The sequence below is a fragment of the Micrasema longulum genome, unplaced genomic scaffold (assembly GCF_059751315.1).
Source record: "Micrasema longulum isolate JH-2025_06_02 unplaced genomic scaffold, ASM5975131v1 h1tg000284l, whole genome shotgun sequence".
Lineage (NCBI taxonomy): Eukaryota > Metazoa > Arthropoda > Insecta > Trichoptera > Brachycentridae > Micrasema > Micrasema longulum.
Genome location: NW_028277488.1, coordinates 349,388 through 367,511, shown reverse-complemented (window position 1 = coordinate 367,511; position 18,124 = coordinate 349,388). Strand labels below are relative to the sequence as shown.

At 31.9% G+C, this 18,124-nt stretch overlaps 1 protein-coding gene and 1 long non-coding RNA gene across 2 annotated transcripts; one reads left to right on the top strand and one right to left on the bottom strand.

Moving 5' to 3' along the window:
- Positions 1 to 35: 35 nt before the first annotated feature.
- Positions 36 to 3,164, top strand: LOC148282845 (uncharacterized). The gene is made up of 2 exons (XR_015822010.1): positions 36 to 143; positions 1,139 to 3,164. It is a non-coding gene; the product is annotated as an uncharacterized LOC148282845 (long non-coding RNA).
- Positions 3,165 to 3,747: 583 nt separating this feature from the next.
- Positions 3,748 to 11,242, bottom strand: LOC148282844 (ATPase ASNA1 homolog). Its single transcript, XM_088224457.1, has 7 exons — positions 11,037 to 11,242; positions 10,842 to 10,947; positions 10,576 to 10,769; positions 8,170 to 8,299; positions 7,957 to 8,085; positions 5,357 to 5,533; positions 3,748 to 4,522 (listed from the first exon to the last, which is right to left on the bottom strand). The coding sequence occupies exons 1-7, from the start codon at positions 11,150 to 11,152 to the stop codon at positions 4,376 to 4,378; spliced, it is 999 nt and encodes a 332-aa protein (XP_088080583.1). The 5' UTR covers positions 11,153 to 11,242; the 3' UTR covers positions 3,748 to 4,375.
- Positions 11,243 to 18,124: the final 6,882 nt, after the last annotated feature.

Below are 18,124 nucleotides of genomic sequence, written 5' to 3'. Positions count from 1 at the left end.
AATATTCAAATAATTTTCGATGTAGCAACACTCAATTTGTTTTTGAAAAAAAAAAGTATGGATCGGTAATCGATTGTACTATCTGTAATGCGAAAGTTCAGAGCTACGGGAAATTCGATGTAAAAAATGTTTTTCAACGCGCGGTAAATATTATAGCATTTAATTATTATACGGCGAAGTTTCTCGAATCTTTACTACTGACTCGAAAAATTAATAAAAATGAACTACTTTAAACAACGTCATTAGTTCTTCGAAATCAACCAATGATAGTGCTGTGATAGATTTTCGGTTATCGGAAAGTCAATTCACCAATCAGAACAACTCATCGAGGAGAACTTATGACGTCACAGGGGGAATAATGTGAAAATCACAAAACTTAAAAAAATTATAGTGCTGATAATGCAATAGATAAAAAAAAATAGTCTTAGTTTGATAGTCAATTATCAAATTAAAACATTAAAAAAACCTCTGAACTTCCTCATTGAGCATGTTTAGAAAGAAAAAATGTTCACATATTCTATTTTTTACACAAAATACTTAATTTTACTTTGTGGATAAAATTGAAGATAAATGTTAACTTTATATTGTAATACTGTCCCTGGGGGTGTTTTCTTGGTTTTGGGGTATTTTTTATTAGCCCTTTAAGACATTCATACCTTGTTCAGATTGTGATTCCGTCGTAGAAAGCATTGCGGATTCACAGAGGTCTGAAGTTCAAACCTTGCTCTACAACCACTTGATTCCCATTTTCTATAGAATTGAGTTATCATAATTATTTGAAAACGGCCCTTAAATGGAAATATTTGGGTAAGCTAGAAGAGCACAATTTCATGGCCCATTCTTAATGAGTTGTAAATAACTTACTATTAGAAAATGGGAATCAAGTTGCGACAGAATGGGGGCTCGAAACTCGGACCTCCGGTCACAACCTGATTTAGATTGGTCCTGTGATGACTGAAGAACACTATATCATTATTTCTAAGTGGAATTTTCTGCTAGATTTCAGGGACATTGTTTATAATTTTGAAGATGCAGATTAAGTTTACATTAAATCTCCATTCCGCAAGAAAAGTAATTCTTTTCTGTGCTCAGTTTTAATGATGCGATGTAAAACATATTCATCTTTGTCTTTTCGTAGATCTGACGATCTGTTCTTCTCAGACTACTCAATCTGCAAGGATGAGGCCTAACTATCCTTCCACCGCTTAGAGGGTTTCCAGGCGGATGCCGACCAGAAGACAATTCCTCGGCTGCTGTGGTCACCACTGCCCATTCTGTTTATGTGGTCTCTTCCATCTGTATCTGTTCCATATATCGTCAATTTCGCATGTTTTGCAGACAAAAACAGATTCAAGATGATTAATATGAACAGCATTTGAAGAAACATTAAAAATGTCAAGGCTGTGATTCCCAGCTCGGTTGATATGAAGTATTTATTTGCAACGATAGCACGATTCTAAACGCTTTCCTTTCTAGGGAGCAGAGAAAGCGTTGCTAGCGTGTAATTTACATACTAATTCAAAGAGCGTTCAGATTCACATTGCTGGTGTTATTCCATTTCAATATTGTATAATCTGCTGATTTTCTTGCTTCCGTATAACAAATAACAATATATTGGCTTACCAGTTTGATGTCTGTACGCCACCGAGTTCAGGTGTAGAAAAGAGAAACAGTATAAACACATTGTTTTTTGTAAAAGTTCTTTATTTTCGCGTAATGTAAAATTTATAAATGAAGAAGTATACAAAACCTTAAACCTCATACGATACATAGAAATTATTGTTTTTAAAAAAATATTGCGCAATATTTAAGGCAATTTATTTATTGACAAGATTCTTGAAAGAAACAATTTTGCAAAGTAAGATGTCTTAATTTATTATTACCTACAAAAGGAGTTTAAGAGACATATTCTTAAAGAAGGACTGGATTATTATCAATCATATTTAATTCCTTTTCTGTATAAAAATACAGTTCTGTATATAAAATAGAACCATAACCTTGGATGAGTGCTTTCGACTCAATGGCTAGTTTAAGGTAAAAATCCTGAAAAAAGAAACCAATCGCAGATAATTCCACCTCGTGCGATAGTGGTTGATGCGTTTGCTTATTATTGAGGTATGGGTTTGATTCTCTTGTACAGTCTTCTCTTTCTTATGGAATAATTGGTTGGAAAGGAGTCTATAATAATCACACTAAGCCTTTAGAAACCGTACAAAAACTAATTATTAAAATTATACTTCATAAAAATTCAACTTTTCCCTCCAACTAATTATTTCAGGAATTTTTTTTGGTAATACGTTGGTATTAAACATGTGAGATGCTTAAAACAGAGAATTTCAGTTTATTGCTAAATGGTAACCATAATATTTATAGACAAAATCAACAGTTATTATTTGAATGGTAAAATGGTATCCATAGTGTCAACATTGAAGAGAAAAAGGAAAATATTTATTTATCAGAATTCGAAACTTAGAAAGTATTATGTTTGTAGCATTTATTATAATTTTCCTTAAGTGTTATACAGTAAAACCTGGTTTTTCATTCCTCAATTTTACGTTTTCCCGCTTTTTACGCCGAAATTAAAGGTCCCAATTTTTCCATACATTCTCATTCAAATATCCCCCCCAATTAACGTTTTTGTGTTTTTCATAACCCCGGTTTTCCATAGAAATTTTTTAAAAAACTCATTCAATCTGTCAAAAGACGTCGAGCTGCGCGCCGCCGCATGAATGCAAAATAAAATCGAGGCATGTAAAAAAAAATGTAAATTACTGTCTCAAACTAAATTCAAAGTAGGTGCAGTGTAATCGACTATTTTGTCGAAGTGTCTAATTTTGACATTTTACTAAATTGTGACATGCAGTTGACGCATGCTTAGGAAGAATAAAATCTTTATATCAATAAATTACTACGCAGAAAGTTTAAACATTTGGCAATAGAAATATTACTTGAAGTTATAAACATAATGTGAAAAGAAGATATTTAAACAGTTATCATAAAAGTGTGAAACATTTTTGCCGCGATGTAAATGACAGTTGAATATTTGTGTTACCCAATACTAAAAAAAGTGATACCATATGGTACATAAATAAAATTTCCCAATATTTAGGGGAAAAACCATTGTATGTATTTTATGCAAATTCAAATTTTCATGTTTTTAACATGTTTTTTTAAAATTCAATGAAAAAAAACACATAGTATTGATTGAAAAAATACAAAACATTTTTATACAATCATAGGTAAATATTAATAATCCCCAATTACGGCACTTTTTAAAAAATGTCTGCAGCATATTTAGTATAGTCTAGTACAATAAATATATTTTGATGTAATTTCCTTTTTTCTACACATTTTTCTTATTTTGGCGTTTTCCTCAGTTTTACACTTTTTTGTTGCTCCCTAGAAAAACATAAAACAGGGGTTTTACTGTATTTATTAATTATCAGTACGAACTAGACATATATTTATTTGTTGACTTAGTGACAATATGCAATGGGGATTGAAATTGAACTAAAACTCCCTCTGGTAGAACGAGTAATGCTTATAAGGTGCAAATTTAGACAGTCCCATCTTCCCCGTAATAACAAAGTTTGACTGTATATTAAAAAAAAAAACAATGACGGATAGGTTTCTTAACTCTTTAAAGACTGTGGTAAAAAAATCATTTGCGTGGGGTGATGTAACATCATGCCACCACAAGCAAAAGACGGAATATTCTGAAGTTCAGACATTTGAAAAAAAAAAACATGGAGACATACTGTTTAATAATTCCTTTTCCTTGATTTATAAAAATAAACATATAATTTAGCCCTGTTACAGCAAAATAAATTGAAATCATAAATACGCCGGTCATCTTACATGCGTGCGTCCTTACTGTCAATAAAAGACTGAATCTGCTTCACACTTCACACAAACACCGGCCCAAAACAGCACCTCTGTCTTCCTTTTTATGAGTTCTATCTTCGTACTCTCTCCTATACAGATGTATTGCTGTATTGGCGTCTCATTCATTCTTTGAGTAGCGAGGATAAATATTTTTTGTATTAAATTCCAGCATAGTTATACAAATTTTACTTTCCAAATTTGAAACCATGTAAAACGAGGTTCCGATGTATTGTAATTTGACGTTTTAATTTTATGCAAAAAGAAAGCATGAAAAATTTAACTATATTATACAAAATTTATGAAGTTTGCAATGGCATAAAATGTCACGTACAACTAGAGACCCTGTTTTAAAATGCTTACAAAATTTCAATTGAAATATTTTTTAAGCCATGGAATATTTTAAGGACTGAAATTCTTTTAGATTTCTCCACGGTCAACTAGGGTATTTAACGTTTGTCAATATAAATGTTGATTTAATAGTGAGATGCCATTATTTGGGTATATAAGGAGTAATTAGATTGACGGAGAATTCTTTGACTTGTTCAGCTCCTCGGACTTCCCGATCTAATAACGGTAGTTTCGTAACGTTGAAGTCTTCGTACAAGTCTGCAATTTGCTCTAAATACTTTTCTTGAACCTGAAAAGAAAAATTGATATTGAGAAAAACGTCGCAGAATATTTGAGTAGTACAATGCGTCCGATACATTAATATTGTACACGTATTGTTAAAAACTTATTTATAGTTTGTTAGAGAGATTTATTGATGTTATTTTGCACCTGTGCAACTTGGTGTTTGCGCAAATAAATCTGAGTACATATTCAGTTTCTATAAATGCAAATTATATCAAATTTACACAATATTTTAAGTACCATCATTGTGAATTATCCATTTGAAATATTTTGACTAAGTTTTGAGTATGCCTAAATCTTTGTAGACTAATACAAAGGAGAGATGTGAAAAATCACAAATTAAATAAATAAAAATTAGGCAGAATTATGAATATTACAGTTCCCTAAATTTGTTGCAACAGAAAGGGAAAACATTTTTGAGAAGGAAATATGGATGCCTAGGCATTTACCACCTGTTATTGGCTGGTTTAAGTGATCACTTAACACACTGTGTAACATTCACCATTCTGCCTATGTTTAAACATCTACATTTCCTCAACTTTTACATATGTTGACTTTTTGGACATACAACATAACTCCGTTAATCCGAACTCCAGTCATCCGAATTCCCAAATACGCGGATCGTTATCAGGAAATAAAAAATAAAGGCGATGTTGTAATAATTGGTTGTAAGCTCGTAAATGAGTTTCTTCATATCTTTGCTGGACATGTTTAAATAAGTTTTTAATGTGATTCTGATTCGCTGTATACTTTCAAATCAATAGAAAAGTGACATTACGTAATGGGTTCCTGCATTACAATTGTTAAATAAATAAATTAGTGTCCAATGTGTGTAGTGTACCTTATGTCTCGCTGCGCACATGGTGCAAGGGTCACATCCGGGCCCCTTCATGAGGAGCTGGTTGACGATAACATTGTGAGTGTCGATACCGTACCGCGTCAGCTCCTGGACAAGCCTCTCGGTCTCGTAGAGGGACAGGAATTCAGCAATACACACGCACACAAACGTTGTTTGTTCCTGTTCGAAACAACAAAAATAAATTCACTAACCTTTTAATGAATAATATAGAGCGAAGATACAGAATATAAGTCAAGCAAAAATTAAGTATAAATCTATAAATATTGGGTGGCCCCCATCGGGCTCGAACAGAGGGTTTTAGGTTTGAATATTTTTTTCTCTAGCCTGGGTGTACTGTGCATTCACCGCTGTAGTGGGGCCCTGGCCTATACTGGTGAAATTTATTTCTGAAATAAGAATGAAATCTGTGTTTTAAAAAAAATATTCTTTAAAAATGTATATAAAAATTCCTGAGGAGTAATAGAACGTGGTTATGCAGAAAGCAGGCAGTCCACAATTTTGAAAAAATGAGATATTGGTGTTATCGAATCCAGAACAGAACAGCCAGGCCGCTTTCATACAAAAAACTGTAATAATCACCTCATACATTAAGAGCTTGTATGAGGTTTCATTCAATATTAGATCTGGCTGTCAATAAAATCATTAAATCTGGTCATATACATGATTGAACAAACATTTACTAGATGTATAAAAGTAGATCTGCATAGAATTTGAAAAAAACATGTACCTTTTATAAAATTTATTAATAAAAAAAAAAAACTCTTTTTTGTATTATAAAAAAACGAATGCATGCATTATTTATCATTTGCTAAAGTATAAAACATTCTAACTGTTGTGTAGATTTGATTATTCACTCTTTTCACAACAGTACTATTATCTCAGTTTCACCTTTCAATGTCTGGCTGCTTTTGTGTATAACTACGTTCAATTGCTGGCTGTCTCAGAACAGGCTATACTTAGTGAGAAAGCTAGCAACCATACTTACAATTTATAATTTAGCTACCTTCTTAACTTATTATTTACATTACCTACTGTAAGAATAAAGCTGTTTTAAAATTAAAATAATCGCAAATTTTGTCAGCACTGAAATTGAAAAATTGAAGTATATTTTTGAAAAAATATTTTCCTAAATGTATTGATTTGATAGCCAACTTTAATTACGTCATCATAATTTCACTATCCGCATCCAGTGGTGCATAGAGCACTGTATCAGAACTTCAATTGCAGCGTATCTGGATATGCCAGTTGAGGCACAATTAAATATTGCAGCCTAGAACCAGCTTTCAAATGAATATTTCACATCCACCCTGGCAGGAATTGAACCTAGGACCTCAAGCATGGTAGGCGAATACGACAACCACTGCATTATGAGGCGGAGTTATCCTCACTCAATTTCCCATTTCAGGATTTTTATATGCGAGTCGCCACTGAGTTACAAATACTCGTGCGGGGTTCTAGTTCAATATTATACTCGGAACTGTTTAGTAAAAAAATTTAGTAACATAGTCATAAAAAATGATTATGCTAGAAAATAGGAATCAAATTAGTGGCTAAGTTATTTTTAGTCCGGAGCCTGCAACATTATCACAGAACCATTACCAGATTCGATTTAAATAAAATGTAGAATATACACATTAAAAAAAAAATTATCTCAGAGTAATAATTTGCTCTTAAACTAATTTCGCTTAAAGAGAAGCCCTTCAGCTCTATAGCATAAAACAAAAGCGTTTCAAATTTTTGGTTTGGTTTTTAGTTTACCAACAAATGTGTAATGGACGGTTTCGGTTTGCGCTTGCAATTCTGGATCTGAGTGCCTACGACCTGTTGCATTGCTGTAAAGTGTAGCTAACTTAATGGTTGATAATCATAGAATGGTTTTTGTCCGTACGGGTGACTGTATTAGCCAGTGGCGTATTATTACTCTAAGGAAATTATGGAAGGTTTTTGGGTTAAGACGTATTTATTATATCACGCATTTGCATACTGGCTGAAGAAGTGTTAATTCCAATAAAAAAAAAATTGTTTTGGACCAGTCAGAGTAAATCTCTAACTCAAATGAGGACTTCAGCTTTACGGGAAATTGGATACAAAAATATTTTCTAACGCGCGGTAAGAATTAGAGCATTAAATTAAATGGCAAAGTTTCTTGAAAATGTACAAAAAAAGATTTGAGTGAAAACAAACTACTTTGAACGACGTCACTAGTTCATATGAAAGCGATGATAAGAGAGTCGTGGAAGATTTCCGGTTTGCTTACCATCAAAGGACCAATCGGCAGAATTGACCGAGAAGAATCGGAAGAGATCTTGAGACATCACACACGGAGTAGTTTCAGAAATACAAAACTTTAAAAAATCATAGCGCTGATTATACGATACATTTTTTTTTTTTAAAACCACTGAGCTTTCCCATTCCACTCCTTTGGTATGATTCTATGTAGGTTTGGTGAAGTTATTAAGATTTGATAGACAACAAGATTTAAAAGGTGTATTACATCTTATATGTAAAAAAGACAATATTAGTCAAGCATGGTAATAAACTACGAGGTTTACAAACAAATATCAAATTGATAATTAACTCACTCGATCTTTGAACTGAGAGTTGACCTGTCTGATGATGGAGAGCACTTCTTCCATCTTTCCTGTGAAGGTTTCAGCATTGAAGTCAGCCATGCCAAACATTGATGCCATTTGGTTAAGGAAAGGTGAAACCTGGAGAGAAAATTAAAGAATATATAAATGAATCAGACCTTTTTACCGGGATGATCTTGGTGACAATCTGCGGCGGTGTGTTACCTTGTGGTTTAGTTTGAGCAGTTTTCCTAATCCCTTCTCCACAACTTGGGGGAAGGAGAGGAGGCGCAGGGTGTGTCCGGTGGGTGCCGTGTCGAATACCACAACACTGAAGTTCATTGATTTTACCAATCTGTAAACGATAACCAATAACAGTGATATTTTTTTTGTAAATATTTTTTGATAAAACTCCAGGCATAATTTTTGTCAGTTAAAATTGTTTAAGCATAACTAAAAATCCATTAAAAATAAGTTAATACGCAGAAATTAAGAAATTGTAAGGAAATTAATCAATTCAGCATTCATTAAAAATAATTGAAGTTTGTAAACGTAAAATACAAACTTTTATAATAGACAAAAAAACATCCTCTGAATTTTTCAATATATGCATTTTAGTTGAATGCAACCCTGGAAGTTTGATGAAAAACACATATTTGCTCTTAACTTTATTCTGATGAACATATTATTATTTACAAACCTAATTCAAGTAAATTAGATTATTTTGCTAAAAATCGCACGTAAATTGGTCCCGTAGTTATCGAGTCTATAAAGGACAAACATACATACATTTATTTATATTTGGATTAGTTAATAATTCATAGCATCTTCACCGTACACTGCGCAAATATCGCGACTAGCTTTGGCAGCTATATTCCTCAATAAAACGTTAACAGAAAGAGGAGTTGAAAATGCTCACTTTCGTCTACTAGGCATTAGATTTCAAAGGCTTGTAATTAAATAAAATAATGTGTAACATAAAAGCGAACACAATATCTTGTTAAACAGAAAATTTTCTTTCAAATAACGTATAACCCATAGAATTAAGAATAGCCCAGAAACCGCATACGCACATCAAACAGAAGGGGACTCAACTACTCATAAATGAGTAGGCTTATGTTTTAATCCATTAGTTTCTTTGTAGACGTCGGTCAGTACGCAACTCCTGATTCGAATTTAACCATGCCATGTTGTGTCCTTTTAAAGTGTAGAAACACTGCTAGGATCTTAAAGAAACAGGATGCAATCACATTTCATGTGTAATTATCAAATGAATGTATTTGTCACGAATGCATTACTTAAAAATTGAATTATTTTTCCATCTGTCAGATTGTCGAAGAAACAAAATGGAAATTTTGTTAGTGTTGCCAGTGTAGTAAAAATGTTTACCCTACTTTGCTCATATGATAAGAGAAATAATGAAAATTGAACCTCGGATTAAACAACGCCGTGGTGAACATTTGGCAGGCATTATCTTTAAAAATAAAACACGAGTGATACTTTAATCCACAAATTTGGAATATCCAGTGACCGGTTTTATCGCTTTTGCGACATCTTCGAGACTGGTATCTTTATTAAAGAGTTAAATGTATTTATACAGAACAGAGGTAAGGATAGATAATTCAAAGTTATATGTAAGTAAATTCAATAAAGTTATTTTTATCTTAAGGATCATTATCAACAAATTTTCTTTGGGTTAACTAATGAATTGATATAATGCTATTTTAATGAGTTTAAGTATTTTATTTTATTTTTGGTGTCTTTTGGTTATTTATATAATAAATTACAATGAACTTCCATCAAGAATTTTCATTTACAATCTTAAATGTTTTTTTTATTATCTTTAAAACATAAAATATTATTTAACATGATATAAAAATATCAGTTTTATGTAAAATATATTTTTTTAAATATTTTAAGTTCAAAGTTCATTAATTCAATTACTCTTATTAAATGACCCTTTACTTATCTACTCTGTTGTGTCGATCAATGTTTCAGAGTGCACAATAAAATTTTAGAAAAATTAACAAATAGTTTTTTTTTTTACCTTACATTTGTGTTATGGTTATATTTTTCGCGATCTGGCAATATTACTCTGTGACTTCAAGTATGCGCGCGGCGAAAATGTGTCTAAGTGGGGGAATTATTGGACACAGTCCGATGTATTCAAATATGATTCTACGCTCCGTCTGGACTATTCTTAATTCTATGGTATAACCTTAACCATTTTTTTAAACTTTTAGTGCTCATTTTTAAATGTGGTAAAAACAGACACAACTTATGTTATGAATACATTATATTCATCTGATAATTATTATACTTAGTAAGTTATTCATTTATAATTAAGTAGTTTTAGTTTTTTTTTTAATAACAGTCTTTCAATATTGGTGTAGTACTATGTAAAATTTAAAACACAATAAATCTTCTTCTTAGATCAGGCTGAACCACGTTGGATGGAGACTAATCTAACCAGAGGATCCCTTGCATGTATGCATGTGTAATAAATAAGTAATTCAAGTCAGGGGCAGACATTTACTAAAATCTAGTCTTTATACAGATTTTGTAATAGAAAGTTTTGGCTAAACATAGATATTGACCAACGTGATAGAACAAAGGAAATAAGAAACATACTTCATAACTTCTGCATAGCTCATGGCTTCGTCTATTCCGGGGAACGCTCCAAATATCTCCTGAATCATCCCTTTTCCCATCTTGAGGGCTTCACTCTCCCCTTCGAAATATTCCTCGGGTAACTCATTTAACCCCACATTTGGATCAATTTCCATAGCAAATAGGTTATCAACCCCATTCACCTTAGTGGGAACCTAAAAGGAAAAACTATTACTCTCTAATATTGAAATATTCGTATCGTTGCGGACAAATTTAATTTCGCGTACCTTGGAAAACTTTTGGTCGAAGGCATCTGAAATATTATGAGCTGGATCTGTAGAAATAATAAGTACAGATTCTCTTACTTTAGCCAATTGAACAGCGAGACTACAGCTGAAACGTGAAAACAATCATGCAGTGTCACAAGTCACAACATGAAACAAATACTTAATGAACGCAGTGCGATAGGTTAACTATATTACCTGCAAGTTGTTTTGCCAACTCCGCCTTTTCCACCGACGAATATCCACCGCAAAGATTCCTGGTCAATCACATTCTTCAGGGAAGGTTCTAGTGGTTCGAATTCCAAGTCTCCCATGATTTAATTTATTTTACAGCGAACTCTACTCTGACTCAACTAACAGCTGCGTGACAGATGACAGCTGCGAACAGCGCTCAAAATGAAAATGAACTAATACAAAATCCGATGAATATGAATAATGAAAAATAACGAGTACCTAGGTACAGGATCTGGGTATCACTTGAGGTGAACCGTTCGAAAGCGAACAAATTAATGATTTCGTTATTTTTAACGTATCATTTTCTTTTTAGGCATTAAAGTAGAAATAAAAACAATAGACATTCAATGAAAATTATTTTATTCTAAGTAAAGGGTGAGGCAGAGCTGGCTGAACAGTTTTGAGGGGCTATAAATAAAAAAAATATTAAAGAAAAACGGTTTATTTTATTCAAAGGTAATCCCATTTTTCACATTACGTTAAAAAAAACAAAACGTTAGCGGCTATCAGAAAGTTAAAGGCGATCTCTGAAATTTTCGCATGTTTTTCGGCACATTCCGATGGATATGTATGCGATTTCAATGAAATGGTCTTTTATGGAGTTGCTGGAGGTTATTTTCAGCCCAATGTAGAAACTATAGGTTACAGATGACAGCTCCAGGGAGATGAGATGAACCTCGTCGCTTCAGATAAAAGCTGCTCTCAGTTGAGTGCTTTTAGCGATTTGCGTAGTCAATAACACCCAATTCTTGAAAAAGAATTAGTTTGCAGGGATAAGAAGATAAATCTTCATGAATAATTCTTCTCAAAGAGCGCTGAGACATCCTCAAAGTATCCACGTGCCTTCGAGTAGAGCATGACTGCTCAAATGCTGCCTTAAACAACTGCATATTTTCGAAAGTTTTAACTGTTCTGGGTGCTAAATGTCCACTTTCTTAGTTTCTTCCGATGGTCGAATCCAAAATTTGATCGTATTAGTAGAAGGGGCGGAAATATCGCGCAGAATGCCGAAGAAAAGTCTTTTGCGTGGCTATCCCCGAACGGTTATTTTCGTAAAAATAGCGTACGATAAAACCTTAATTCACTCTTAACTTCAATCCATACCATGGTAATGACTTGATGTTATGTTGTAATGGTAACGGGATATAGTAGAAATACAATATGAGACTTTTCGCATTCGAATACTTTATCTCCAGCCCGAACAGAAACTCTTGAAACTATTCAGTCGGCTCTGTTCCACCTGTATAATACCCGTGTTTTATTTATCCCACAAGTAGCTGGCATTATTTATGAAAACAAGAAAAATTAACTGGATCGCGAACCGTGAACGTAGAAAAAGATCCGGATTTTTTATTCGATTCTTTTGAGACCCAACCATAGACAAAATATATATACGTGTGGACACAACGACTGCGATATAAAATAATGATGCGGATTGCGCATGTCATGTACAAAGACATCTACCGACACATTTTTTAGATATAGTAAACTAAATTTTAATAGGCGCGATTTTAGAATTTTCTCTAAAAATGTTTAAGTACCAGTAGTTACCTACACACTTTGATTGGATCGATGGACTGCCAATATAATATTTTGACAACGTTTTTAATCGTTCAGTCCAAAGGACAATATTTTAGTTTAAGACCGTATCAGTCTGTTATAGTATTTGTAATATTATAATAACATGGGATCTTACACTATGACACTGCGTATCTCAATTGAGACAAATTTTTATGAGAAACAAAAAATCTTTTGTAAAAAAAAAAAATTGCCCACTTTCACCACGCGTAGATTTATCAAAGTATTAAATAATGTTATTTTGAGATACGGGGTGTTATAATGAAAGCTACGTTATACGGCTTTCAAAAAAACTCAAGGCAAATGATTATTTTGTTTTTTGTTATATTTTGTCTATTTTTTTTTACCAATCGCAGCGTATCTTGATAATTTTTTTGTTAAATGAAGATAAGATGATCAATCTTACGCTGCAGGTACCAGTCCAGGGACTATGTGATATTCTTGTGTGAAAACAGCCTTTTAAATAAATATTTCATATCAAGCATGTCGGGAATGGAACCCGAGACCTCTTGCTTTTTATCATGATATCCAAATGAAAAAAATAAATTGTAATAGTTTAGTGTTTATTAACCAAAACAGTGTCTATTTTAACAATAAGTAGTTATCTCCATTGAGATTGGCACATATGCATATATTATATAAATAAATAGAAAATTGTATTTCTACGAATCAACAACAAATATAGTTTTATCAAACCTAATGAGCGATAAACAATATATAATTTTACAATTCTATAAGATAAATGACAACACTAGATATATCAATGATTTAAAGATGATTTTTAAATAAGTGATTCCATTTTAACATCTACTTTTTTAACATTATATTTATATGTCATATGCATATTTTATAAATGCCAGAGAGTAAAACACACCTGAGTTTAAGAAAAATGTGCTATAGTTGTTTATTTAAGTTTTAGTGCTGTAAATATGCATTAATCTCATTTATAATTATTTTACACTGCAATAATGCATAAATAACTGCGTTAATGATTTTTTATAAGTGCAAATGTTTTTTTTTCTATTGTTTCAAATGTTTTACTGTGTTTAATTCTTAGTTAAAAATATGTACTACAAAGTATTACTAACAAAGGAGTTTGATAATCAAAAACATCGATATTTTTAATGCTGAATTTATATAATGTTCATTATGCTTATGACACTTTTTTAAATTCAAATAGTGCATCAAAATCCTTGTTGAATGGTTTTTTTCTACATATTTGTGTAAAAAAAACTATTTTGAAAAAGAAAACATAGACTTTCAGGTACATACTTTTTACAAAGGTAACGTTTTACACTCGTTTGTGCTGATACAATATATTTATTTTGAACCGAGTATAAAAATCCTCCCACTATTAAAACAAATAAATACAACTTATTTAGTCTAACAATAAGCATAAGGAAACGGTATCTTTTGATGAAATAATACTGTAAAGTATCACGGTGCAAATTGCCACCGAGATGATAATAATGAGTTGTTTAAGAGAGAAAAATATTTATTATTCTGTATCATTTACATGTATCTGTTTTGTTCTCGGTAGTCTGTCAAAAAACAGAAAAAAATGGGAACAACTAATTTTACTCTGGCAACACCAAATCATAAGTGGTTTGTTTTTTATTGGTTTTCAATGTATTAATTGTGATGGAAATCATACAATTTATAATGTACGCACATCACCACACACAATTTAAACGTAGTGTTCAGCGCTACCTAGCTGGTATTTTACTAACTAAAATTGTATTGTGTGAAGTTGATTTTGTTAGCTAGAATGCACTGTATGAAGTTGTAGCGAGCTGTTAATCGTGGTGATCAGTAATAGCACCTTTACATGTATCTGAACACTACATAAGCATCTCTACTCCCAGAGACTCATAACCTACTCGTTAATAATTTATCCTAATGTTTTGTACCTGGAAAATTTAAATGCTACATTGTTCATCAGAAACATTTTAATGGTAAAACTTGTTTTTCAACTTAACAAGTGCAAGACATAATACTGCTTGGGTAAGATACATATGATTAGAGATTTTGAAGCGCCTACATAAGTTAGATTACAAAGTAAAGGACGGTCAAAGGAAATCAACATTAGTAACATGATAATTCTGATGACGTATTCTGATTGTAATCAAAATGCCAACAAAATAATGCAGTCTTTACAAAATATTTCTATATTTCATGACTAGTCATATGGAGTTATGTTGACAGAGAGACACTCGCTAGTCCTATATCACTTTATATTAATTACATCTAAAAAATGGCAATTAATACATCAGGCAAGTTACTAAAATTAAGAGATCAAAAATTAAAACCTTAAACAATAACAGTTAACTATCTACAACAAATTTTCTAATACAGTATAAATTATTTGAACATGTTTCAGTCTTATAAAATCAATCAACTTAAAGATATAAATCAAACAAAACTTATATTAAAATAGAAACTGCAATAAGCAAGTAAACAAATGTCCTATGAATATGCAATAAAAAGTACCATATCGTCGACGGTAATCCGTGACCGCGTATGTAATATCACCGCCTAAGTCATCCAATTATGCCATTTGGCGGTAAATAAATTAAAACATTGTTGGTAAAAAAAAAAAAAAAACGATTTACATAACTGTGAAGTAAGATTGACCTAAATGCTAAAAAAATCCATACTTTTACTGAACACATAAAAAAAATGTTTCAATCTCTCTCTCCTAAACTGGTCAAATTTGAGTTACCGCGGACGATTTGGTTTGCCGTGGACGATATGTAAACTTTTATTACGATGAAATGGCAGAATGTTCAAGAAACAGCATATGTATTTTAAATATGAATGACGATTAGGTAAAATAATAGAAAACAAAATGCTTCGGATGGAAGACTGACATGGCATGACCAAATCGGAATAATTGGTGCACATCCATGAGAAGATTTATGAATGTAGAGGAAGCAAGGTTTGTAAGCAAAGGCAGACTAAAATGGCGTTCAATCCTCTGCCTTCTCCCACGGAAAACGGGGTGATAATTTGTTGGTTTTACAAAATACTATGAAAATAATTATTAATTTCGCATTTAAATTAGTTTAATTGCTAAAATTTGTTGCAACACAGGGGCAAAATATTTTTTAGACGGAAATATGAAAGTTTAGTTTGCAGGACTTATGACCTGTCATTGACTGGTTTAAGTGGCCACTTTACAGACTGCGTAACCAATCCGATTTCCTCAACTATTCCATATGTTGACTTTTGTGAAGTAAAAGAGTTGAAACCTTTACTGATGTGGGTGAGATTAATTTCATTGAGGAGTTTGAGTTTGTAATAGGCTGAATTTGATACCATGATTTGTCTACAGCGGTGTTTTTCAACCAGTGGGATGCGATTTTTCTACTCTTAAGGAGGTCGCGTATTCAAAAAGGTTGAAAATATGAATAAAAAATACTGGTAAAGGTTGCTGACAGTTTTTAAACCAAGCTCACTATACAAAAAATTAATAAATTAACATATGTATACACATATTATAAATTGCATTTAAGAGATCAATTTTACGTGAAAAATTGTACATCAGTGAAAATATTATAATTTTCTGAATTAGAAACATTTTGAGTTACTTAACAATTTAACAATATGTGACTCACCCAGAAACCAATGCCCTCTGCCATCTAACCTACTACTCATATTAAGAACAGTGTAAGATATGAATGATACATTTCCTGCATGTTAACAATTAAATATCAAGACATCCAAATTACAGTCAGGAAAATAGAAAGCGATCTCAATTCCTCACTAGGAACTACTATATAAGCAGTAAAATTCTTAGGTACTGTGAGTTAATCTCACATAAGCAACTTTTGCACTCCATTATGGATTCAGTAGATTATTTAACATATAAATACACATCGGAGCAGAATGTCATTTTCTTCTGTCTCTCCAACTGGGGTAAAATCTCCCTGCATCACATGCATAAAATCCTACATTTATATAATTAGGCACTGCTTAAAAGACAATAGATCAGATGACAGCGGGCTTTGGTTTCTGGGCGAGTCCCACAAATATAATTCATTTTGAAAGAAATAACAACTCTAGTTGATAGAATTTGGACTAATAAACCTACATTTTAAGACGGTTTAGTGAAGATTTAGGAACCTAAATTAACTAACGAAAACAGCAATTAATTAGCTAAATATGCAATTTAAATTAAAATTTTCTTCAAAATCACAGAATGAAAAACACATGCTCCATTTTGCAGCATAAGTTAAAATATTTTAGGAATTAAAACAAAGTACGCATTCATATAAACCACTTAAAATTAAATATCACAAAACACAAACACATTATTCAAAATATTGTATGTAAATACATATTTATAAATAAAAATACACAGTATTTGGTTTACTTATATGTTTGATATTTTTCTTTACCTTTTAAAGCATTAATAAACTCCAATGAGTTGAGAAGGTGAAACAGCTATCACAAAATAAAGAAAAATGTGATTGGAACCAAAAAACGTGTGCTTTAATTTAACTTGTACCAAACTGAGATGGGTCAGAATTAAAAATGATCAATTACGTGAAAAGTTATTTCGATGCGCTCGGATATTTTGAATTGAGTATAATTTTACAAAGTCATGCAAAATCGAACACAAAACTTTACTACACGTTTTCTTATTAAAACAGAGCACATTTTGATGATTAAATAATATTTAAAAACCAGCAAAAAATACATAAAAGGCAAATTTTAAAATTGGGTCAAAACCGACCCACAACTGCCAAGCGCATATTTTTCGACCCAGTGGGCTCTAGAAGATAATACAAAATGGAGTTCTGGAGACAAACAACATAACAATTCCTTTATCTACAGTATTTTAGCGGCAGATTTCTCTGAATTATGATGCGCAATGTGCAGTGAATTATTAGGTACAATCTATTTTTTTTTATTGTTTTAAAAGAAATATTTGCGTTCTTATGATTTACCCAAATATTAGATTTTTAGGGCCATTTTCAACGAGTTGTAAATAACTCACTATTAGAAAATGGAAAAAAAGTTGGAGTAGAGTGGGATTCGAACCACGGACCATTGGTCCTAGAGTCCGAGACACTAGCCACAGGGCCACAACCCGATTTAAAGGCAGACATTTTTATAAATAGTGCAAAATAATAACAAAACATGACTAAACTTATAGTATAAGAAATTAAACACCGATTTGAGTCTACTGAACACTTTATTTTTACAAATATAAAAACAAAAATTTCGTGACAATTGTTTCGCCGTGTTAGGGCATTTTACGAATGATATTTTTAATAATATTTTTTTTATATTTGTAAAAATAAAATAAAATGTTCAGTAGACTCAAATCAGTGTTTGATTTCTTATATTATAAGTTTAAATATGGAGTTCTACAAAATAAACACCAAATCAATCAATAAAACATGACTACTATTATTTACGAATGCGCTTTAGTAATTCTTCTGACTTTCCTCTATGCAAATCCATAA